The sequence below is a fragment of the Pelodiscus sinensis genome, chromosome 2 (genome assembly GCF_049634645.1).
Source record: "Pelodiscus sinensis isolate JC-2024 chromosome 2, ASM4963464v1, whole genome shotgun sequence".
Lineage (NCBI taxonomy): Eukaryota > Metazoa > Chordata > Testudines > Trionychidae > Pelodiscus > Pelodiscus sinensis.
This window is the reverse complement of record NC_134712.1, coordinates 144,945,364-144,970,850: the sequence shown is the minus strand read 5'-3', so window position 1 is coordinate 144,970,850 and position 25,487 is coordinate 144,945,364. Positions and strand designations below refer to the sequence as shown.

At 44.5% G+C, this 25,487-nt stretch overlaps 1 protein-coding gene across 2 annotated transcripts; it reads right to left on the bottom strand.

Annotated features, from left to right (window-relative positions):
• Positions 1-939: 939 nt before the first annotated feature.
• On the bottom strand, positions 940-24,245 carry PDCD6 (programmed cell death 6). Of its 2 annotated transcripts, none has more exons than XM_075921550.1 (6): positions 24,038-24,245; positions 14,418-14,479; positions 9,557-9,601; positions 7,515-7,667; positions 3,576-3,685; positions 940-1,464 (listed from the first exon to the last, which is right to left on the bottom strand). In XM_075921550.1, exons 1-6 carry the CDS (start codon positions 24,130-24,132, stop codon positions 1,366-1,368), a joined length of 564 nt encoding a protein of 187 aa, XP_075777665.1. In that variant the 5' UTR covers positions 24,133-24,245; the 3' UTR covers positions 940-1,365. The 2 variants fall into 2 exon arrangements, with proteins under 2 accessions (XP_075777665.1, XP_075777664.1); XM_075921549.1 differs by having other exon boundaries at positions 7,509-7,667; positions 24,038-24,243.
• Between the last annotated feature and the right edge of the window lie 1,242 nt (positions 24,246-25,487).

Sequence of the window (25,487 nt, the reverse complement as noted above, 5' to 3'; positions counted from 1 at the left end):
TGCCGTAAGTTGCTAATGTACAGCTGTTATTTGTCCAAATTTATCCTGTAGCAACACTGTGATGCATTTGCAGAAGTTTCATCCTCCCCTATCAGTAATGCAAGAAGTCCCATAGTGAATTTGAGGCAGCCACACCCAGGCCAAAAAACCTACTCTTTCCTGTGTTTCAGTGACAGTATGAGATTACCTTCAGACCACCGTCACTCTGTTCCCTGAACATCTCCATCCTAAACAACTGCAGCCCTGAAACTCCAATATTCTCATTAGGATGTGGCTCTGTTGATTCCCCTGAAATACTGGTTAAAGGTCAGAAACAATACATTTTTCTTTGCAGTGCGGGAAAGGTGAAGAAGTATGGCTTCACTTCAAATTAAGAATTCCAATTTTCTTAGTGCAGAAATTGTAGAACCCAGAATTCCACCTACAGTATCCAATGGGGGGGGGGGGGGGGGAAGAGCCATTTCCCTAACTACCAAACTATACTGCTAAGCCTCCATCTGAAGATAAGCTGTGCAGAGGCTCTACTGGTAGCTCCAACTAAGACTAAAGCCAGTTGAGAAGGAATGGGGGCAGGGGGGAGAGAAGGGTGGTGGTTTCACAGAGCTAGATAACTGCAATTGGTAGCACAAGAAGGAGAGTACCTGTGTGCCCCAACCTGAAGTGGCCCTCCCATATGAGCTAATCAATAGAGAAAACAGCTGAAAATAGGTCAAGCATAACAAGGAGCAGAAGTTAAAATGCTGCAATTCAAACCCATCCATGAGTAGAAAAGGACTAAGGGAACAGACAGTTACTGGCTACTGAGCCTGGAAGGAAGGCAAACTTGCACCTCTTGCTGAGGATGTCATTCAGTGGTGCAGCACACCTGAGGCACAAGATTCAAAGAGCAGAGCTGTCTTTGGAGAAATATCATTAGGCACAAAACTGGACAAAACAGTGTTGACTGTCTGATGTATTTACTGTTTTAAATTCTGTATTAAAAATTAATACATTAAATCCTTATAAAAAGTAAGGCACGTGCAAACCCTGTTGTGCAATTTGTCTGACCACTAAGTCACTTGTAATTAACAAGCATTATTTTAATTTTGTATTTCTAAAAAAATATTTTTCCATGCATGATAATCTGGAAAAAAATTAGCACTGACATCACAATAATAAACTTTGCACTAACAAGTGATATGGCCATTGTTGCTACAGTAATATAACATAAAAGCTAAGCAGCTTGAGTACAAAGATTCTGAAGCTGATGGCATACACAATTGAAGAGAACGAAACAATATTTATAGTCATATTCAGTAAGTGACACGATTTGGCAACTCCAGTCTTTATAGCGCTAATGGCCAATCTCATTTGCACTGCTCGCTGTCATACAATGCCAAAGACCATGGTAAGATATTGTTCATAAGATACTTGAATCCAGCCATCCTGATCAGTATCGTAGCGCCTGAATACATCAGTCAACCTCTGGAAAGAAAGAAAACGTTACTGAATAGAGAGTGTTTACAAGTAGTACATGTGTTTCTCTAAACGGGGGTTCTGGACTGCATTTCCAGCAAGGACAGATTCCTGAGCTTTCCCCAGGAGGATTGGGAATTTGCTCTTGGCTGGTGGCTTAATAAGCTTTCCTCTTACTACCCAACTATGGCACACCATTGTTTGTACATAAATAATTCAATATGTATGTATTGTATACGTTTACTACTCAGCTCAATGAAATTCAGCACATATTTGCCAAGAAATTTATGGGGGGAAATTACTTTTCCACTGGACAGATAAGATCCTCATCATGGTTCAACGAGCATCTTTACATGCTTGAAAGGTCATGTGCTACACCAGGGATTGGCAACCTTTCCAAACCAAAGAGAAACTACAGCCAGTCCCCGGGTTACGTACAAGATAGGGACTGTAGGTTTGTTCTTAAGTTGAATCTGTATGTAAGTCGGAACTGGCGTCCAGATTCAGCCGCTGCTGAAACTGATCAGTTTCAACAGCGGCTGAATCTGGACGCCAGTTCTGACTTACATACAGATTCAACTTAAGAACCCCAGGCATCCCCAAGTCAGCTGCGGCTGAAACTGATCAGCGGCTGATTCCAGGAAGCCCGGGGCAGGGGCTTCCTGTAGTCAGCCACTGGTCAGTTTCAGCAGTGGCTGACTTGGGGACGCCTGGGGCAGAGCAGCTGGGGTGCTGCCCGGTTGGGTCCAGTAGCGCCCAGAGCGGCGCTACGGGACCAACTGGCAGCGCCCCAGCTGCTGTACCACAGGTGTCCGGAGCAAAGCCGCGGAGCACGGGGGCAGCGGGACAGCCCAGACGCACCATGGCTGTCCTGCTGCCCTCGGGCTCCGCAGCTTTGCTCTGCTTTGCTCCCCATCCCCCTGGTCTGCAGACCAGGGGGACGGGGAGCAAAGCGGCGGAACACGCGGGCAGCAGACAGCCCAGACCCGTCTGGGCTGTCCGCGTGCTCCGCGGCTTGGCTCTGCTTTGCCCCCCGTCCCCCTGGTCTGCAGACCAGGCGAACGGGGGGCAAAGCAGAGCCAAGCCGCGGAGCGCGTGGGCAGCGGACAACCCTGTCCGCTGCCCGCGTGTTCTGCCGCTTTGCTTCCTCTCCCTGGTCTGCTGGAGACCAGGGAGAGGAAGGGCCCCGTTCGTAACTGTGGATCCGACATAAGTGGGATCCGCGTAACTCGGGGACTGCCTGTACATCAAAATTCAGAACAAGTGGCCAACAAAGAGCCATTATGGAAAACGCTCATTTGCATGGCTGAAAATATACAACTTAATACTATTGATAACTGACATTAATCATTTCTGCTGTTATTAATCATAATAGCAGAAATGAAACTTGTACTCAGACTTAACAGGACTTCTGCTGCTGCTGGGGGAGCAGGAGTCAGGGTTGGAGTGTATAAGGGGTTCGGGGCGGGGAGCTGGGGGTGGGCCCTGGGGCCAGATTACCTTACCTGGCTGAGGCTGGTCTACTACACCTGGGCAGCAGTGGCTGGATGAAGGGTTGGATCACGGCCTCACCTCCTACCTGTGCCACAGCAGCAGGAGGGCTACTGTCAGCCTTTCCTGCAGCCAGACAGGTGCCAGACCGCAGGGCCTGTTCCAGGACTGGGGCCAGGGACAGGATGTTGTGTCCACATAAGGGCTTGGCCTTGATTGGCACCTTGTTGACCAGGCTATTGCAGTAGTTGTGGGGGCTGCCATGGCTGGGCTACGTTGTCTGCCCCAGGAGCAAACATGGAATCTCTCACTCAGTGACACTAAGTCACTGTTCGGACAAGCAGCACTCAAATAAGGGGAGAGGCGGAGAGTATTTAAGACATTGAGGTCTGTCATTTTGCACTTATTTGTATTTTAGTAATGCCAAGAGGCTATACAGCACATTAGCAATCAAGATCAAGCATTAACATGTCAACGTTGATCAGCACAAGAACATTTTATAAGCGCAGCAATCCTAGGAAGTACTACTTTAGTCATGTCAAATTAAATTCCTCATCCAGCTTATCCTTCAACTCTCCTTTACAAATCATGGCTTCTCATTTTGACATTTGATATATTTCTTCAATTACCTGTAACACAACACAGCACTGAATAAAGTCATCAAAAGCAATTTGTCCTCTTCCTTGTCTGTCAAATTTCCGAATAAGGATATCGTAGAATTGATCAGACAGTCGATATCCTTGGAAGAAAAAGGATTACATGACCAAAGCTGCATATTTTATACAAGAGCATTGCATTGTAACACACAAAAGCAAAGGTGCATTAGTTATGTCGAAAAAGATATTAAGCAAATGTAAAAGTGGTAAAACAGTAAATCAAACTAATCTATTGAATGAGAAAGTGCTCCAATATAAAAAACATGTCAGGATTAAGAACATGATAAAAGAATGAGTTGTAAATGAAATGCTATAACTAATTTTAAATGGTTACATTGTTAGAATGGAAAGTAAGACACGTGGTTAGGGCTGTGCTCAACGTTTTGAAATTAAATATTTTAATATCCTTTTTTCAATTCAACAAATTGTTGTCCTCTGCATCACAAGAGAATGTGACATAAGAGGATGGCACAAGCTGTTTCCAAATGCCATTTTCTGCTGAAGTCACAAATTCCGATTACTGCAAGGTGATACAAATGCCATGATGGAGCAACTAGGAAGACTAGATTTGTTAATTACACAGTGAATTATTTTCAACCAATATTTTGTTGTCTGAAACACTCCAGAAACCTGATATTTTAACAAATCTCACTTGTAAGTTTGTGAGACTTAATACTTCATGCTTTTAACAACCCCTTTTATAATGAGGTCTGAGAAGTATTGTCAGAAGTGGACAAATTATTATCCCATTTTACAAATGAGGAAGTGGGGATAATGTTAACTATTTGAGAAGAATTACTTAGACTATTCTGAGGCCAGGACTACAGTAGGAGGCAAAGTTGAATGAAGGAACTCAACTTCAGCTATATGAATAGCACAGCTGGCATCAACGTACCACAGCGTCCCCCACTGTGTGTGGGGGAAGGGGGAGCAGGGAAGTAATTGGGAGATGCTCTTCTGTCCACTCCCCTTACTCCTTGCAACCCAGTGGAGTACTGGAATCAGCAGGAGCATGATCAGCAGTCAATTTAGCACATCCTTACTAGACCCGCTAAATTGATCCCCAGGAGATCGATAACCACAGTGTCCATCTCCCAGTAAGTGTAGACAACTAAGGGCTTATGTGAAGTAAAGAGACCCTCAGGCATTTCTAGTAGAAGCTCTGTCAGATACAGAGAAAAGCTCTGGAATATGTTCTGCTACAGCAGGGTTTCCCAACGTATGGGTCGGGACCCAAAAATGGGTCACCATTACTATTCAAAAGGGTCACCAAGTGTCTCCCCAGGTGGCTCTGCATCCTCTCTTCCCCCCGTTTCTGAATTGCCTTGGGTCACCAAGTCTTCCTGAATTGTCAAAATGGGTCCCCATCTGGAAAAGGTTGGGAACCGCTGTGCTACAGCCTAAGAGTACAATGGAAGAAGTGATAGTCATTTGCATACTATAAGATCCCTTTGACCATGTGGAAATGAGTTTACTGTAGATTTTCAGATGATATAGGGAGTAGCCCATTTGATAGTTTCTATACAGCTGCTTAAAGAGGAATGGCTAGAACTGACATCTTTAAAAGTCACAAGGATCATTTATTCACTTCTGGAAGAGGCAGTGAAGAAAGCTTTAGCAACATAGACACTTTTGTTAACTGTAAATATAGCTGATAAAATAGCCAGCAGGAATTAGCAAAAGGAAAGTCCAGAGCTTCAACAGTTATTTGAAAATAGGCACAATTAAAATCTTCCTAATCTCAGTAACAGGGGCCTGATCTGAAGTCAGTGTGTGACTTCCCATTATTTTCAATGGACTTTAGATCAGGCTCACATACTAAATGGAGTTGTGCTAGAATTAGGGATGTTAAAATTAGATCAATCAACTAATCGAACAGTCGATGGAATTTCCATTGACTATTTGATTAGTCGATAAGGGCATTTCCACTTTGAAACGCAGCTAGAGCCCGCCTGGCTGTTGCTACATTTCAAAAAACAGAAGTGCCATGAGGCGTTCCACCTTTGAAATGTACAAGAGCCCCAGCAGGGACTCTTGTGCATTTCAAAGCAGAAGCACAGCGTGGAGCCAAGTCAATGGGGGACTCCCCACCGGCCCCAGGCTCCAAGCAGTGTTTCAATCTTTGAAATGTACAACAGCCCACACTAGGGCTCTTGCAGCGTTCTATCTTTGAAACATACCACTGTGCCCCTGCCACGAAGCTGGGGGGGAACCCCCCCGGCACCCACTCTTCTTCCCCCTTGCTGCCTCTTTCTGATAGAGGCAGGAAGGAGGGGGGGGGGAGGGAAGCAACTAGCTGATTAGTATGTCGATTAGTCACTTACATCCCTAGCTAGAATATCATTAAAATAATCTTCGAGTTGTTCCATCTCAGAAGAGTTCACCCTTTCCATGGGAGCAGGGATAACTCATCCCCTTCCTCTTTTATGCCCAACCCCTTTAGCTAGGCTTCAAGCTGCTTTACATTCTAGCAGTTCTGAGGTGTACATAATAGGAAGGCCCCCTACTGTGAAATCTGGTCTTGTGTACTTTTATCCTATTCTATATAGATTTCACAAGGAGAATCCAGTGTCTCAAACTGGGGATAAGGACCCAAAAGGGAGTTGCAGGGGACATCCCAATGTTATTTAGGGGGATTGTGGTCTTGGGAACATTAATTTTGTGCGCCCTTCAGAGCTGGGTTACTGGACAGTGGCAACTGTTTGCTGGGCACCCAGTTCTAAAGATAGCACCATGCCAACAGCACAAAAGTAAGAATAGCAATACCACACCACATCCTTACTTCTGCACTGGTGCTACCATCAGAGCTAAGTTCCTGGCCAGCAGCTGCTATTTTTCCAGATACCTTTCAGATTTAAATAATTAAAATAATGAAATTACGAATTTTAAAAATCTTATGACTGTGAGATTGACCAAACTGGACTGTGAATTTGGTAGGACCTTAGTAAGATATAGTAATTTGAACTAAATTTTTTAAAGCAATGGATCTAAATTGATTTGATTCACATTTTAAAAAGGAATTCAAATTACCAAGACAAAGTGACTTCTTTATAGCAGCAGAGTCTTTGTTTTCAATAGGTTACATATGTAAAAGTAACAGTACATATAAAGGTTAAGAATGTATAATCAAAGCAGATATTTGTAGAATACAGCTTATCAATTACTTACTATAGTTGAATGACAACTATCACTGGAAATGTATAGGTGCCTCAAGTATCCATGAGAAGGAAAAAAGGTTATTTCTTCAATAACGATCTTTCCTTGCAGGGCTGTAGTGTCCAACCAGCTCTGAAGTAGTAGACACTATAGTGTCAACTGCTATAGCAAACTAGCCACACTCAACATGCCAAATAGCCACATGTGGCTAGCATGTTGGATACCCCAGTTGTAGGTAATTAAATGTATTCCTTAAAGATCTAGCCAAACTTTAAAGCCTAAGAATGCCTTATGACCAGGGCTCGACAAACCGTGGCAAAAACCACTCGCCAGCCCCGCGCTGCGCATGCGCGAACCGCCGGTGAACGAGGCAACAGGCTGAAATCTACTAGACACGGGCGAGTAGATAAGCGGATTTGTCAAGCCCTGCTTATGACCAATGGCAGAGTGAACCACTGATTAACGCATTTATACCTGAAATACTGGTAAAACTTTCTGGGTGTTTATTACAACTTCGCATACATTTCTTCCCATTAATTTTTTAATTTTACTCAGCCGGAAGAGTTAATCTGATCTGTAAGGTGCACAGGGCACAGATGTCAGAAGCGTCACATTCCACCTCAATTATTCCTTACAATTGATTATCCCAATTTGTTGCAATTGCGAAGTGACACAGCCTTAAAGAAACCACAGCCTCTCTCTTGACAAAACCAGCAATTATATAGTAAACTATAATTATAAATAAATTACCAAAACCTGTTAGTGCTTGCTTTAGTTCATTTTTGTCAATCATTCCAGAATTGTCTCTATCATATGTTCGAAAAACATTCTGCCAATCTGAGACATACTTCCAGACTCCAGAAAATTCATTAAAATTCACGCCACCTTTGTTCTCTCTGTCAAACATGGCTGAAATAAACATAATTGAAGAATTAATAACAGGAAACAATACTATAATCTTTAGTAAGATTTTGTCATCTTTAATAAAGAGGTAGGCTAGACTGGCTGAAGAGATGGTAAACAAATAGAGGCAAAGAGGATTTGTGAAAATAGTGCTGAACTTGAGAGAAGTGATCACTGAAGTAGACAGGAGAGGAAGTGACAAAATGTCAAAGTGATGAAATGACAAAGAAAGGAGAATAGGGAAGAACAAAGGGAGTAACTGAAAAAGGTAACATGGAAGAGCAATGGTGTGACAGTGAAGTCTTAAGCATCAAATGGATCAGTGACAGATGAGCATGAAGATTTTGTTCTCCAAGGTGTTGCAAAGTAAAGCAGGGTAGAAAATCCCCACGAAGGATTCTTTTGTATTCTGACAATCTGCAATGGAAATTTCTGTGACTTGCTACAGCTATAATAAAAAACTTTAATTTTAAAATATATATATATATATATATATATATACAGTGAGCCCTCGCTACTTCGCGGTTCGACCATCGCGGATTCACGACTTCGCGGACTTTTTTCATTACATTATGTATATACGTGAATCCGCGATGGTCGAACCGCGAAGTAGCGAGGGCTCGCTGTATACATGTTAAATATGGTGTCCCTACTTCGCGGATTTTCAACTATCGCGGTCGGGTTTGGAACCTATCTACCGCGATAAACGAGGGTTCACTGCACACACACACACACACACACAGTTAAGGCTACGTTTTGGTCACGGATAGATCATGGACAATACAGAAAAATTAACCAAGAGTCACCTGTCTATGACTTGTATTATATACCGCCCCATGAAGGGGGGAGGAGAGGGCAGGCGCCCTACCCTGCCTCCAGCCCCCCCCCCCCCCCCCAAAAAAAATCCAGCAACATCTTCCTCCATCATCTCCTAGGTAGAAGCATGGCCAGAGGCTCCCTCCCCCACCCACTCTGGGAGTGACTAAACAGCCAACAGAGCATAAGGGACCATCTGAAGGCAGGGAGGTAGGATGTGCTCTGGAGTTGCTTGGGAGGTAGGGCATTCAGCTGGAGAGTGCAGGGTGGTGGGCTCGATTTCGCCCACCCTGGGAGCCAACATAGGCTGCCCCAGGGATGGAGCTGGCTCCTGCATTAGGAAGGCAGGATAAGTGATGCCCTAACAGTAAGCAGGTGGGGTGGGTTCTAGAGTGGACAGAAACCATGGCTAATGGGAGCTGTGGGGGTGGTACCTACAGGTGGATGCAGTGCATGGAGTTTCCTGGCTGTTACAGCTTCCGAGGAGCGCCCCCTCAATGTAAGCACTGACCTGAGTCTCCTCCCACACCCAAACTCCTGCTGTTGTTGGGTTGTGGAGTAGTTGTGGCCAGAGACCGCCCTCAACAGCAAACAATGCGGTTGGCTGAGGGGCTGTCTGAGCCCCAGGCCAACCACTGCAGACACCAGAGGTCCTGGGGTGGCAGGGGAGGGAAATCATAGAATCCATGACTTCTGTGATCTGAGAAGTTAATAGCTACAGATACATATTCTACTTATATATAGTCATTAGTATATTTTTCTATAGGTTTTCAAAACAGACAATGTGTCAGAAGGTCTTTGACTTTATTTTTTCCTAATGAGCAGTTTTTGGAATGGGGTTAAGGAATGTGGAACTGAAGCTTATATTAAAGATTTTCATAGCCTTCCACATTCTACAACATACTTTCAGTTTACTAGTTTCAGAAGGGTGCCCGTGTTAATTTTTTCAGTTTACTGTTAATCTAAAATGATGTAATTAAAGTGCTGCAGCATGTAAAAACCTTAGCCATCAGCTGAGAATAAAAATGTGACTTAAAAAGACATATCCTGAATATGTAACATTGTACAGTTGTACTTACACAGAATTGACCTGACAGTTGCTGGATTAAATGGAGTCCATGTTCCTGAAACATACAGAAAAGCAGCATGGTGAAGCTTTAAGACAAATACGAAAAACAACCCATAGATAAACCACCCAAAAGACAATCTCGCTAGAAAGTGCAGAGCTAGATTGTGTGGAGGCAATTCAAAAATAGGGGTGTGTCTCAGTGGTATCTAAGGTTGTCTTCATGTACAGTGCAGCTGTAGTGCTTTGAAGATGATGCTACTATCCCTATGGGAGAACTTCTGTTGGTGGTGTTAATCCATCTCCAAGAGATGGCAGCAATATCAACAGGAGAAGTTCTCCCATTGACATAGCACTGCCTACACGGAGGGTTAGGTCACTAATCTGCTGTACAATATACTGATAATAGCCTCTATATGAAACGTAGGCCAGTCTACAGTAATCTGGATTTCTTCTAACATTTTATAACTTTTGCATACTAAGAGGAAAGTAAAAACTCATTCTTCAAGTTGAGAAACTATAGCAAGAATCAGGAAGGCACTTTCCCCTCTCCTGTTGCCCAAGTGGTGAGATAGAGTTAAGGTGAGGAGGGGACATGTAAAGAGAGGACAATATTTTTGCATCTTCATTTGAAGTACTGGCAATATAAAATCTGGATTTACAATCTCATCCATTAGGGTTAGTTATATGCACATAGTATTTAACATTAAAAGAAGAATGACCAGTAGAATCTTTTGCGAAATACAAAACAAATAGGGATTTAGTCTTTCAAGTGCTTTCCTTTATTTTAGAGAAGAAACCATAGTTTTTTATCCAATGAACTTTCAGCCTGGCATCAGAACTCAAACTTTATATTTATTAGCTTTATATGACTACCTTTGATAAAAATTTGATTTGAGCATGCATACGAGCTGTGATTTAAAAAAAATGCTCTTAGTTTTCACCATATTTACTACATTACTCCTCATGGAAATCACAAGCAACATTTGACGTTTTCTAGTTACCCATAGTCACTTTAAATGAAAAAGTATCTTTCCAAACTTGTCTACCTCAAGAAGGAATTAACACATTTCATTCACATTTCCTCATGTTCTGTAAGTCAATATCTAGCAAGAGAAGTTTAAGTGACTAGTGTGGAAACAGAGTGAAATATAAAAGTCTAGTTAACCAAATTATTTGCTATTACAAACACAAAAGCAATTCAAATATGTAAGCCTCGCACACATCATCCCCTTCTCATCAATTGGCAACTGAGAGCTGCAGCTCTGATCTAAATTTCCTGCAATGTTATATTCCTATTCTGCCAAATATTACAAAGCCTTCTCACAGACAAAGTGATGACCTGATGTTAATGTAAATAAGCAGGGGAAAGCTTTCAAAGTGTATAAAGGTCAGCTGAGAAGAGCAGTAGAGTAAAAAAATAGTAGCCTTGCAGTTCAGCGTTCTTGTGTCTGAAGCAGAACAGGGTTTTCTGCCACTGTCCAAATAGACTCACAGATCACAGTTAAGTCTGAGTGGGTTACAACCCTCATAACAGTATAACATACATTGTCCTTTGTTTCTAGACCTATGGCTAAGTGTAAAATACATTTCTTCCATTGTGAACTTAGTGAAGCAGGGTTTTTTTTCCTCCACACACCTATTCTAGGAAGTCCTTGCCTTTACGAAAACATTGTTCTAACTTCAGTTAAACCTGTGCCACATACCAACTGGTATCTTAGATTTGTTGACAAGCATGCCCTAAGATGGCATAGGCCTAAAAGGTTATTCCCCTTCAGAAAGAACTCAACATATTACAGTTCTTCCCTGTTCCAGCACCTGGGCCATAATTCCAATATGTCAGGATAGTAATACTGCAAATGGAAAGTTTTAGAAAAAATTCAACTGTTTGTGAAAATTAATGGGAAATTAGATCTAGAAGTGGAAAAGATTTGACACATTTGAGACATGTTTCTTATACAAGTCCTAGCCACTCAGGAAGAATTGTCCACACTGACAGGACTTATATCACTTGTGTGTGTTTGTATAAACCAGTGTTTCTCAACCAGTGGTAGGAGTACTCAAGAGAAGTCGGGGGCGGGAGGGAGGGGTATGTCAACACAACAAATGGGAGAAAACTGAATTTTTGTTTTCAGTTTTACAGCACTATTATTTTTGTACTTTTTACACCCACAAATTTCCATCACTTGCCTGGCTACAATTAAGTTGTTTAAACAAATGTGTGCAATGGTAGAAAAAAAATGTGTGTGTCTGAAAACTGTAGGTATTGGGGGGTACTTATTTATTTTTATTTTAAATTTATTTATTTATTTATTTTTAAAAGGGGTTTATAAAAAAGGTTGAGAAAAACTGGTATAAACTAAACAACTACATCAATTTTCCAGGACATTTCTTCTTACAGTACTGGAAAGAATTCAAGCAGGTCACATGCTTCTTGAAACATTGTGCAAGAGACATGGAAGGTGATGAGGTGGCCACTGAAATTGGCAGGACGACACTTCTCTTTCATTATAAGCTTATTATAGAAGAGGGTGTATTTGCAGTTTAATAGAAAGTGAAAAGAGCAGCAACCCAAGCCATTATTTCTATAGAATTAAGGTTCTCAATATGCTTTATGACCAGTTTTCATTCATTGCCAGTAATATGCTCAGTTATGAGGATGGCCTTCCAAACCTGAACCAATGCCATACTGACACCCACATCTGCAGACAGCAGCAATAGTTGTTACTGCTGTTCAAGAGCAACAGGATGGTGAAAAACACTCTTCCCAGAAAAATAACTCAGTTTTTTCTCTGGTTCTTTTTCTTGAACTCATTGTGATTTACATAAACCCAACAACATAAAAATGCCCATACATCCTATATTCTAACAGCTTCAGAACACATGAACAGAACAGGGCAATTTATCATTTGATATATCCCGTTATCAACTCCCAGCTTCTGGCAGTCTGAGGTTTTGGAACAATAAAAGCCAGAGGATGTGGTCCCTGACCATCTTAGCTAATAGCCATTGATGGATTCCTGGTCTTATCTAATTCTTCTTTGAACCTATTTATATTTTCCAACATCCCCTGGCAACAAGTTCCAAAGGTTGACTATGCGTTGTATGAACATGAACCTCCTATGTTTGTTTGAAATCTGCTGCTTAATTTAATTCAGTGATCCTGCTTCTGATTTGAAAGGGAAAACGACACTATTATTCTTTCTTCACATCAGTTATGATTTTACAGATCTTTATCATATCCCCTCAGTCATCTCTTTCCAACCTGAACAGTCCTAGTCTTCTTACTCTAATATGGAAGCTGTTCCATAATAATTTTTGCTGCCCTTTTCAGTACCTTTTCCAATTCTAACTAGGGATGTAAGTGACTAATTGGGTAGTCGATTAGTGATTCCACTAGTCACTCCCCCACCACTTGCTGACTATCAGAGAGAGACAGCAAGGGGATGGGAGCAGGAGCCGGTGCTGGGGGGAGCAGAGCAGGGGAAGTAGAGGTGCAGTGGGGAAATGGCACAAGCGGAGACTGAAGCAATCCCTGCTTGTGTTGGTCTGACTACCATGCCTCACCCTTTCAAATGTGGCAAAAGCCCCGTGGACATAAAAAAATATGGTGGTTGTGTAATAATGAAATAGGTCACATGGGGAATGAAGGATAATTGGAGGAATTTAAAATAGAAGGGTTAAGCAAACATAGGTTCTCAAAAACTCTTTTGAATAATGTTTTGAAGCTCTGAATAAGAGACCCAAATTGCTTCAGATTCTCTATTTTTGCCACAATTTTAAAGTTTCATCCTTTTAAGCAGGCCATTCTTTTAAGTGGGGGAAAAGAATACGATCTACCTAATGTGTCACCTATTATATCAGGTAATCACATTTATTTTGCTTTTAGTCAGAAGAAATATAATAATGGCTTTTTGTGCTCAGCAGTAAAACCTGTTTCCTAGGTATATTCTAAATGAGATGATCAGTAATAATGTTTTGTTCCTGCTAGTACTGCAGCCCAGAATGTGATTTGACCTCACTTTCACCACAGCCCACACCCCTTGTACAGGGATTCCACATGAAAAGAACTGGGGATGCTACTCAATACATGTCTTTTAGATGTTTCAGAAAATGGCATTAAATTACCAAAAAACTCTGGCCACTATACTTAGACACCCAAGATGTACGAACAGCACCACATGATCAGTCACCTATAACTTAGGCTTGTCTACATTTGAAATGCTGCATGGGACCTGAGGAAGAGCTCCTCTGTAGCATGGAAGCTTGTCTCTCTCACCAACAAAATTTGGTTCAATAAAAGATACTTCCTCACCCACATGGTCTCAGGAAGTTCTAATGACAGACTGGGGAAATGCTGAATAAATGGCTATGGAAAGCACACTCCTGAGAACACCCTCCTTCTGTAAAGTGCAGTTAATTTTGTCTCCGTTAAAAATCATCACTGACCATTAGACCTTTCACCGCCTTAATTCCCTGTTTGCATACCATGATACAAACAAGATTACTGCACATGCAGCATGACAGGTTGGAAGCACTCCTGTACATTTTTCCTGGAATACTTATTGATCCTGCTTAAAAAGTGAAGGGCATATTTACAAGCAATCTATTAATATACATCAAAAACCTAACGGAAAATGTTTGAAAAAAATCCAGTTCCTCTTTAAGGTCTGAAAAAGGATACCTTATGGAGCTATGAATTATACATCTCATCGGTCTTTTTTTTGGTCTTTTTTTTAATTCACTTCTTACTTGATCTTTCACTGTAGGATTGCTCCTTATTGTATGATCAGACTTTCAGTTTCCTTTGTTCTTAGAATAAATATACATCACGTAATCAGAGAAGAGAATTTTTTTGGCTGTCTCACACTTACCATTGGATAATGCCTGCTGAAGTTCACTGTCAGATATTACTCCACTCCTGTCTTTATCAACCCTGAAAACAAAATACAAAATGTAAAAGATTTCTCTTTAAAACGTATAACTTAAAATTATTTTAAATGAACACATTTCAGTAATAGTTTGAAAACTTATTCTGCAAAAATTAAAAAATGATAAAAATGATATTAAAGACCAGATCCAGAAAACATTTAGGCCTTGTCTATAATACAGAGTTTTGTTGATAGAAGTCAGGTTTTGTCAACAGTGGAGGTGTACACTACTGTTCTTTCCACCAACAAAACTCTCCTGCTTTGCCAACAAAATAAAACCACTTCACTGAGCAGCCTACAGCTTTTGCAGCAAAGTTATATAAAAAAAGTGCGCATGTGGATACTGATTATTTATATCATTATAAACGTCCTACAGGTGGTGTCCCAGAATATCCATTCTGACTGCTCTGGTCAGCAGGTCAAACTCTGTTACTTGGCAACCAAATACACAGGGATCCACCCCTCCTTGCTTTAAATGTTCAGGAATTTTAAAAATTCTGTTTCCTGTATGTTTGGCATGGACAGCTCATAGCACATCTGACCATGGTAGCACCATACTCCAAATGGGCAAGCATTTGATTCAATCTGGAGCTGTTGGATTTGCTCAGTAGATAGGGAGTGGAGGCTTTGCAGTCCCAGTTCCAGCTGCAGGAACGTCTATATCTGTGGTCAGATTTCCTGTAGCAGGTTGGAAAAGGACTATGAACAGGACATGCATCAATGACTTTCAAAGATTAAGGAGCTGAGGCAGGTTTACCAGAAGGCAAGAGAGGCAAACTGTTGCTCTGATTCTGTGCTGAAGACCTGCTGCTTTTATAAGGAGCTGGCTGCCATTCTTGTCTGAGATCCCCATCTATTAAGAACCCCATAAATTTTCTGGCAGGGCTAGAGAGAGTGGACAATGGAATCAACCCAAAGCTGTGGGCCAGGAGGCCAAGTTGGAGGATGAGATGGAACATGATTGTCCAGTATCTCATCTTGACTCCAAAGGGTTTGCGAGCCAGTCCAAGCAATTTGTCTCTGGCAAGCAAGACTGAGAAGGGAGCTCTAGTAAGTGATATTTTGAGTTGACGCTGCTCATTCCCCTTTGCAGCACATCCAGACTTCACAGAAATCCTCCAGAGGTCTCTAGGAAACTTTCCCGGAGAGACTCATCAATCCTCTCCTTGTTAGAGCTGCTCTGTTCCTTCCTCCATTGTACGAAACTTTCCTGTACCAATTGGCAATCACTTGTATAGGGCCCAAAGCGGCACTCAAGTGCACAGCCTAGGGTTCCCATGTAAACACATGCATCCAGGAGATGCACCCTTTCAGTGTTCAGGAATGAGATCTTAGCTACAATGATATCTGGCTGTTGGAAGTGGGGGTAGAATGTACAGTTTTGTCTTGCCTGCAATGAACCCATTACAAAAAACACCTAAACGCTTTGCTCCACCTTGAACCCTCTTCCCTCCTTCCTCCCCCCGCAGGCTGAATTTATCTTGCTTGGGGCATTTGCTGAGCTCTGAGCTTGCCAAGAGACAGTGGAAAAACTCATTAGTATGTAAAAAGAGATATAGTTTACTAGAATGTTTCAATGCTGTGAGTTCACTAACAACCATGCTTCCGTTTTCTCCTTCTTGTGCTCCCGTGGATGTGGCCTTCAAGGGAACCTCTACACATTAATGGAACACCTCTACCCAATAGAAAAAGACCAAGGACATATTTTGAGAGGTGCTCCAGTCCTCGGATGACAACAAGCAAGAATGCAGGGTGTGGAGAAAGATTTTTTTATGCTCTCCCCCTAACTCCTCCCGCACATTCTTTTCAACTTCCCAGCCTGTCTTGATTTCTCATTCACTCCACCCCTTCAGCCAGGTTCCAAGGTGAAAGCTAGAGTGTAACTTAGGTGAGAGCCAACTTAGGGTTTTTAATAAAAACAAATAACTTCTCTTCAAGATCACCAATCTTGATCTCCTACAAAGGATGGCTACTATGGAAAATAATAGTGGCAGCTGGATAATTTGCAGACTACAAGTCACAGTCTAGAATCATTAAAATTGTCACAAAGCAGAAAGTACGGTATATAGAAAAACATTACTGGTGCCTACGATCAAAATGGTACCCTGAAGCCTCCCTGATCTGAATAGCTCCCCATTGTGTGTCTATAATTGAACTGCTATAGGGCTATGTCTGCACTAAAGGGGAAGGTCAAATCAAGATACACAACTCCAGCTATCTTAATTATGTAGCTGGAATCAATGTACCCTGATTCGAGTCTCCCCTCAGTGGGAGACCGAATGGAGCAAATACTCCGGTCGGCTTCCCTTACTCCTTACAGAAACAGGAGTACTGGATGCCGATGGGGGAACCCTCTGAGTTTGATTTAATGGGTCTTATCAAACTGCTAAATCAAACTCTGGAACATTAATCATGGCAGCAACCATCTTCACCGGAATGAAGACATGGCCTTCGCCTGCTCAAAAATCAACTACTAGGTGTGCCTCCACATTCTGAGCCAAGGGAAGCTTGGCACCATAGTTCCCTCTAATCTTCACAGACGTGCAGCTGCTTAATAAGTTCAGCACAAGGGCTCGGAGATCCCCGACAGCGCATTGACAAAGCTAGTGGAGAGGCACATGGCACCTGGCTCCAGCAATGAGCTGCCATGGCGGGGGGGTGGGGGGGAAGAGAAGCTCCTTCTTCCCTGCTGCACAGACGTGCCACCATAGCTAGGAGAGAGACATCCCTTCTCCAGCCCAATCCAGCCTCATCAGAGCTGCCAGAGGCATTTCTGGCCTGCTCCAGAGATGCTATAGCGAAAGAGAGCTGGAGGAGCCCATCCCCAAAACCCCGATCTCATCCCAGATCTTGCACCCCTGAGCCAGTCTTCACCCCCGCACCTCTACCCTATGCTGCAGTCCCGAGTCCCCCTCGAACTCCAAACCTTTCATTCCTAGCCCACCCACCAGAGCTCTCATAACCCAACCCTGAGCCTTCCCCCTCACACTGTGAACCTTTCTGCCCCACCCCCACAACAGATTATCTGTGTGCAGAAAAATTGTGTTGTGTTCCAAAATGGAGGGGGATGTGTCATACTTCATCTCCATATTGATGCACATAAAATCAAACATTAGAGGGACCACCACTTGGCATTCAGTCTCATGAATATTATGGCATGCACAGCAGATTGCTAGGACCATGTGAAAATTTTCTTCATTTAGGTCTAGCCTGCTATTAAAAGCATGCTGGTGCTGCCTTTATCAGCCAAATACACCTTCTACAATCATCCTGAACCTGCTCAGCCTACTGTGGAAGTGCTCCTTGAAGGCATCCCATTTTAGGCTTCAAGAGCCCTGGGAGGATTAAGGAGTAGGCTGGGTCTCCCAGTATCATTATGGGTATCTCAACATCCCTGACTGGAATATTCTAGAATGGAAAGGAAGTCCCTGCTTGCAGCTTTCTATACAAGCCAGTGTTCCTAAAGCAGTGGTCCTCAACCTTTTGGGGCTGCTGGGCACCCGGGGGCAGGGCCGCGCATGCGCGGAGCTGGTGCCACCCATGTGTCGCACTCCCGGGGCTGGCGCAACAACTGTGCTGCAAGCCTAGGGGTGGGGCCACCCATACGCCGTGCACCCGGGGCCGGAAGAGCCCATGTCCCACGTGCCCGGGGGTGGGGCTGCCACCGCCCATAAGCCAGCTCCTGCGCCACGCACCCGGGGCTGGAGCCAGCTCCTGCGCTGTGAGCCCCAGGGCCAGAACAGCCCTCACACCGCGCCCATGGGCACCGCGTTGGGGACCACTGTCCTAAAGATACACCTCATACACCTTTTCAAACCTCCCTGTGTTGAAGTCAATGAAATGCCCATTGTAAACCACAAGTACCCCTTTCTATTAACTGAGATATGCATGCCATTTATTGCCGTGCTGCAGTTAGGGAATTCCATTGCCATAAAGTCATTCTTTCTTTCATGCACATTTTCATGAGTCACAATCCTTTACATCAGAATTAGATTAATGGTCCTACATACTTGTCTTAATGGAGCCCAATGGCCTTCCCAAGTAGGAATGTAAACTCCTGGTTAACTGGTTAAACAAAATGTTTAACCAGTTACCCAACTTACACTCTGCTGGTTAACCTGAACCAGTAAGCCTCAACCTGTAAGCTTCACTATTAATGGGTAACCATTCACATCCCTATTCCCAACTTCAAACTAATTTGCAACAGTTGAGTCTGGTGTTGCCAGTTTCTACACCACAATTGCCACATGCTTCTCAACCAAGAGGGCAGCTCTCATTCTGATGTCCTTCCATTGCAGAACCACAGTTCTAGGAAAGTGGCTTTCTACAGCTGAAAGTTCTGCAGCCACTGCCTGTCATCCCAAACTTGCATAAAGATGCAATGCCACCACTCAGTGCTTGTTTACTGAGCCCAAAAAGCAATAACCTGCTATGTCAAGCCTGGGCAAAATACGGCTTCCCAAGCTACAGGATCCGGACCACAGAGGCAGCGGGGAGTCCCAGGCAGGCTCCCCAGCTTGCCCCGCAGCCTCGCACGCCATGCAGAAACACGGCTGCAGGGCTCCATTTCTGTTTTAAAACTGGAGGGTAGGGGGGAAATTTTAGGAGCCATCCCCAGCACATTCCCATTGGCCGGTTTCTGGCAGAAACCGGCCAATGGGAGCTGCTTGTTGGAGTAATAGGCAGCCAAGAAGAACAATGCCCCCTCTCCATGGCTCAGTTATTTATGAAGCACACGGCCCAGCAAGCAGGCAGGCTGGGAAACATTTTAAGCTCTGCAGGAAAGCAGGTAAGTTTGGCAGCTGACACAAGTAAGTCTCTTGGCCACAGCCTGCTTCTGGCACCCCAACTCTCTGCCCCTGCACTCAACATACCCAAACCCTCTGTCCTTCTCTTACACCCACACCCGCTCTCAGATCTGGCACCCCAATCTCCTGTCCCAGATCACATTCCAAATCCCTGCACCCCAGTCCTTCGCCCTAGGTCACAACCACCTCCTTCGCCCAAACTCCCTCCCAGACTCCATTCTCCCTCCTGCATCCCAGTCTCTTACCCCCAAGCTCCCTTCTGCACCCAACCTCCATCCCAGACCCCGCACCTCCTCTATTAATATCATGGAAGAGTGCAGCCCTAGACCACTTTCCAAAATCTTGGAGTGGCCTCCCCATCAAAAGTTATTGCCCACCCCTGCGCTATGTGCAGCTGCTCCACAAACGCCAAAACTATGCTGGTGTTATTTTTTTTCCAGGTCAAGCAACTCTTGATTCCTGGTCAGACTGGGTACTCATGATATACTGCATAACCATCACGGATGTGTTCAAAGCAGTGATCACCGACAGTGGAGAGCAGCGTAGGTTCTATCCTTTCAGACAGAGATGGCAGGCACGCAGCGAACGGGGGCACTGAAAAAAAGCCACGAAACGCAGTTAGAAGTCTGGGGAATGATGGAATGAAAAATAATGCACCATAGAGCACCAAGTGTAGATCTATGATGCACTACAATCCACTCTATTTTCCCACCGCTCCTAACTGCAGAAGGTGGCGAGTTGCACAGTGGGACAGCTACCCACAGTGTTAAAAAGTTGTGTGTCAACAACTCTCACTGTTGATGAGCGCCAAATGTGGATGCACTTCCCAAACCAAATGAGCATTGTGTGAACATGTACAAATGACGTAGTTGAACTGCTCTTTGATCATGAGAATAACTTGCTCAACAATCTCTGTATCATAGATAAGGCCTTATGCGCATGCTTGATTTGACTGGCATGAGCAGTCCCAGTGAAGTCAGAGGAACTACTCTCAGTAATAAAATCAAGCATATAAGTATTTGTAGAATTGGGGCCTAACAAATGTTTTCGTATCTTGCTTACTAAGACAAGAAATCTTACATTCTATAAAGCCATTCATTACAAAGCTTATTACATAAGCATTTTACAGGTATCAAATATTTTACAAGCATAAATCTAAAGCTTTTTAGTTAAAAGTACAAATCGCCAAAGGAATAGGAGGAATAGAAGTAAATACAGTGAGTCCTCAAACTTACGATGCCCAACTTATGCCAGACACTTTAGGATGCTTTTTGAATGACTGCCTGATTCAACCTTGGAATACTTGTCTCACCCTTAGGAGGAAAGCCAGCAGGGAGAATAGCACACGTCACATGCTGAACCTCAACCAATCAAAACCAAGCAAGGCCACCTGGCAACAGGCTAACAAAGCCGTGGAAGCCAACCACACAAGCAAATGCAAGAGATCCCCTCCCTGCCCCATTCATTATAATACAAAACAATTATTTACATGCAATTCTGTAAAAAGCAAGCCCAATTCTGCATACTACATTGCCCAACATTCAGCCCAACCTGACTTAAGACATCCCCATCGCTGTTCTTTGTACTTCAAGGTTTTGTTTTTTTCTTGTTTTTTTTTAAATGGCAGAAAAGCATAAATCTGGTGCAGGTGATGTTTCTTCTAAGAAATGAAGAACAATTATTGTGAAAACAAAAATGGATATCACTAAGACATCCAGATAAAGGGCAGACATCAAATGAAATCAGCAGAGCTTTGGATATCCCAACTACTAATGTGAAAGAAGGCTGCAGCAAACCACTGTCTGGAAGAGCCCCTGCTGCAGGACCCCTCAGCAACAGTCCTCCAGGGTTAAACAATAAAAATTATATCATTTAACTGGTTATTTTTTTAAATGAGTATTTACATTCCTAGTTGAGAAACTGTTTGGCTGGAGAATCAAAACTAACACTGAGCTCCTGCAAGCTTAGGCATAATTCAGGAAAGGCAAAGAATCTTTATGAAGAGCTAAAGAAACAGGGTTTTACTCATGAGCCCCTGAATGCAAGCAGGGGCTAATTGATGCATTTTACAGCCAAAGTCAGTTTGCACATCAGATGAAGCTGCCAGTGGTGATAAGGAGGTACCTCAGTGCTTCTCCTGACACATTGGCTAGAATCACTGAGGAGGGTAGCTGTTATGCATGCCAAGTTTTTAATGTTGACAAAACTGGGCTCTTTTGGAAAAGAATTCCATCACAAATTACATAGCCGAAGAGGAGAAATGCACACCAGGGTTCAAAGCTGCTAAAGATAGGTTCACTCTTTGCTCAATACAAATGCTGACGGTGACTTTAAACTCACACTCTTGCTTATTTATCAGCCAGAAAACCCCAGGGCTTTAAGGGATATTCCAAGGCATTTCTCCCAGTGATATGAAAATTAAGTCCTAAGGCATGTGTCAACGAAAACGTTTGAGGATTGATTAAGTCATAATTTTGTGCCAAGCAGCTATTGTAGAAACAATTTTAGCACTGTTAACCCTCAAAAATACTCCCAGAAAGGTTTCAACATATACCATGCAGTTAAACAATGCTGAGGCATGGAATGAGTTGAAAAAAAAATCCAATTTTGAATGGCGTTTGGCAAAAATTGTATCCTAACTGTGTGTGATTTTCAAGGATTCACAGACACTGCTGAAGAGAGGACCCAAGGAGTTGTTCGGACAGGCAAAGCACTCACCAGAAGATATGAGTTGCTGGCATCACACTGTGAAGAATTAACTAATGAGGATGTCAGTGAGGAGGAAAAGCAGAAGGTGGCAGAGGAAGATGCATTCACTACTGAAACTCCTGCCTCAGCCAACACTTCAAATTTGAAAGCTGCCATGTCCCTGTTTGAGGAATATAACCTCATTATTGAACGCAGTACACCTGTGAATAGGGGCATATTCAATATGTACTGCTGCTACAGAGATATTTACAAGAGAAGAGTACATCTGTCCAAACTTCTTTGGACATTTTAAGACTTTACAGAAACCCCCGAATTTAAGTTTAGCTGAATGCTGTTTTGGTACATTAATAATCTATAATAGGGAGGTTAAGATGCATATACTTTTCTTAATCATGTAGCTTATAGAATTAATAGACACACACTCGGTTAATCATTTAATCAGCTACGCTATTACATCCCTAATCTATAATTCAGCAGTTCTCAAACTTTTGGGATCTGGAGCCCTTTACATGCGTAAAAATTTATACGGAGCCCCAGCGGTGTGTGTTAATTGCATCCGTTCGAGATGATTCTCAATTATGCTTTTGAAGGCTTTCCAGTTTGTCAACCTCACGGAGCCCCTGGAGATGTCTCACGGAGCCCTGGGGCTCTGCAGAGCAGTTTCAGAAACACTGCTATAATTCATTTAATACAAATATCTAGGTTATTATTGTGAAAATGGTATTTCAAGCCATGGTTCAGGAACCAATTCCCTCTTTTTTCCAATTCCTACGGAAAAGTGGTCTCATCTTACAACATTTCAGCTTACAATTATTTCCTCAAAATTGCATTGTATCATAAGTCTGAGGACTCCACACACACACACACACACACACACACACACTTATAAATGAATAGGGAAAGGCACTGGTAAATGACAGAAAAAAGCAAATATAGTTTGGATATATGTTACAGAAGAGAATGAATTCAACAATACAATATTTAAAATGAATGTAAAAACCTGAGTAATGAACACTGAAGCAGAGGAAAAGAAAAGCCAGGGAACAGATGAAAAACTCATATTACAAGCAGATGGAGCACTGCAAGTACTGAGAGTGACCTTTGGAGGAAAAATAATCAGTAAGTAATCATCCCCTAATCAGAAGTTTTGGCATAAAAAGCTTGACATATTATCTAACAACACCTATACGGCAGGAGTCTTAGAAGATACTCCTCTAGCACCTCTGCAAGAATGAAATACAGTGGGGGAAATAAATTAAGGCTATTTTCAGGATTGCTCTCCTCATCCCCAAAATAAGGATTAAGCCCCAGGCATATTGCAGTGTCTCCAGGAGCTGCATATTGCCCTACATGCTCAGAAGCCTACCTAACCCTCTGGCTTTGTAACGCTACTCACACCTCCTTCCCTTGCTGCTAACATCAGACACTGTCTGTACACAGCCACTGCAGACAAGGGATGTAAAATCCTACTTAATTAGTGAACCGCTTAAATGTTAAATTTAATCGGTTGAACGATTAAATTGGTGCAAACTGGGGGAGTGGAGGGGAGCTCTAGCAGGGCATAGGGTTGCCCGGGGCAGCCTGGGTGGTTAACGAGTTACCTAACCGGTAAACACAATGCTTACTGGGTAACCGGTTAACCTTCACCATCCCTGCTGCACACCCCCTTCAACCAGGCGGGAGCGGCTTTGCCTGGAACGGCCCCGCACGGGCAGGCACCGGACTGGTCTCTATCACTGCCACGGGTGGAGCCGCCTCCGCCCCAGGGCTGGGCTGGAGAAAATGACCTGGGGACCGTGGCGCTGCCCCGGGCGGGGCCGGCCAGGAGGAGGGAGGGGCGGCGAGAGTCAACTGGGGCGGGGGGGGGGGGGGCGCAGAGACACAAGGGCGGCTACAGGGAGCGGATCCCTACACCGCCCCGGCAGAGGCCCCGCGGGGCCGGGGCGCGAGGCAGGCTGAGGGGAAGGGGGAGGCTCGGGGCGCTTGCCGTGGGCGGGGGCACCCGGGCAACGCCCCGCAGGGGAGATCGAGGCGCGGGGCTCTCACCTCTGGAACACGCCCCACAGGAAGTTGGGATCTTGCATGCCCGGGGGGCCGCCGCCGCCGCCGCCGCTCGGCCGATACTGGTAGCCCGCTGCCATCGCCCCGCTCGCAGTAGCGACTGAGCTCCCCAACGGTCACGCGTCCGCAAGCTGCTACCTCACTTCCGCTTCCGGCCCTTCGACTGCAGGGGATCACCTGACTGACTAGAATTGGGAGCAGCCCCGCTCCGCCCTCGGGGATTCCACAACGTCCCCTCCCCCCTGCCCGTGGGGATTCCAAGAGAAACGTCGCCCCCGGGCGAATCTTTGAGGCGCAACGGCTCTGACGCAACTGCCACCTGGGGGGAGGGGGGTTTGCAGTGCGTGTCCGCGCGCTCAGCCCTGGGCATCGGCTGCCACAGCCCCGGGACAGTCCGCGCGCGCTGAGGGGCCGATGACCCGTCTGCCCGAGCTTGCCCGCATGGGGAACGGGTGCCCGTGTTTGCCGAAGGGAAAGGGAGTCACGCGCTGCCCCCCAGCCCCCGCGTGGGGCTGTTGCTGGTCACTGGACCCCTCCCCCGTGCGCCGCGCAGCTCGCTCTTTACCTACGGGGAAGGCGCGAGCCTTTGTCCCCGGTCAGCAAGACCAAATGCTCCGTTCTCAGGAGAGGGCGGCCAGGCAGGACAGGCTGGGTTTGAAAATTGGACATCTGGGGCTGAACGGACATGCAAAGGCCCCTGCTGTGCGCCCGACACACCGAGCACCCCTGCCTCCAGCATATCCTCTGAGCCTTTGGGCTAGGGAGGTGAAGGGCTAGTTGACTATCCAGTAAGCAAATGCTTATCAGCATCACTCCCCCCCCTTGCTGCCTCTGCCAGACAGAGCAGAGGGGGGGGGGAAGAGAGAGGTACTTGGAAGCAGCAGCACCACTTGGAGCCTGGGGGTTCCATGCAGCACTGCCCCTTTGAAATGCCTCAGCAGCATTTCAAAGGGGGCAGCACCACCCGATTAACTAATCAAATAGTTGATGTAAAAATGCATCAACTATTCAATTAGTCAATTACACAATACTTAACATCCTTACTTGGGCAAGCACAGCATCAGTGACCCCCTGGGTGCTGCAGACAGTGAGTTTCATTTCTGCAGAGTGGGCCTGGGCAGGCTTCCACAGCCACATTCTTGGCCTCCGGATGCCTGGGCTAGTTGCAGAAGGGCAGACCAGCTCCTCCCAAAAAGCTGCTTCCTGTAGGGGGCTTGGTGCTTTAGGCTGCAAAGCAGCCACCCCATGCTGGCCAGAAAACCTCAGAAATTCCTGTGAATCCCCCTATATCTGCTCTGCCATATCTAGACACATGCTTGTGTGAGGTGGGACACACCTTTAGTGGCAATTGCTGGCTGGCTGGCAGGACCTTCTCAGGGTGGCAGGCAATGCCACTTAGTATTGGATAAATATAAAGAATCCAGAAGCCATTGAA

Bases quoted from the DNA above. Each gene is read 5' to 3' on its own strand.
- PDCD6 (XM_075921549.1), bottom strand. From the start codon at position 24,132: ATGGCAGCGGGCTACCAGTATCGGCCGAGCGGCGGCGGCGGCGGCGGC. The intron at 14,480-24,037 runs GTGAGAGCCCCG...TTTTGTTTTCAG, and splicing joins CTGTGGGGCGTGTTCCAGAG to GGTTGATAAAGACAGGAGTG. The intron at 9,602-14,417 runs GTAAGTGTGAGA...TGTATGTTTCAG, and splicing joins TCAGCAGGCATTATCCAATG to GAACATGGACTCCATTTAAT.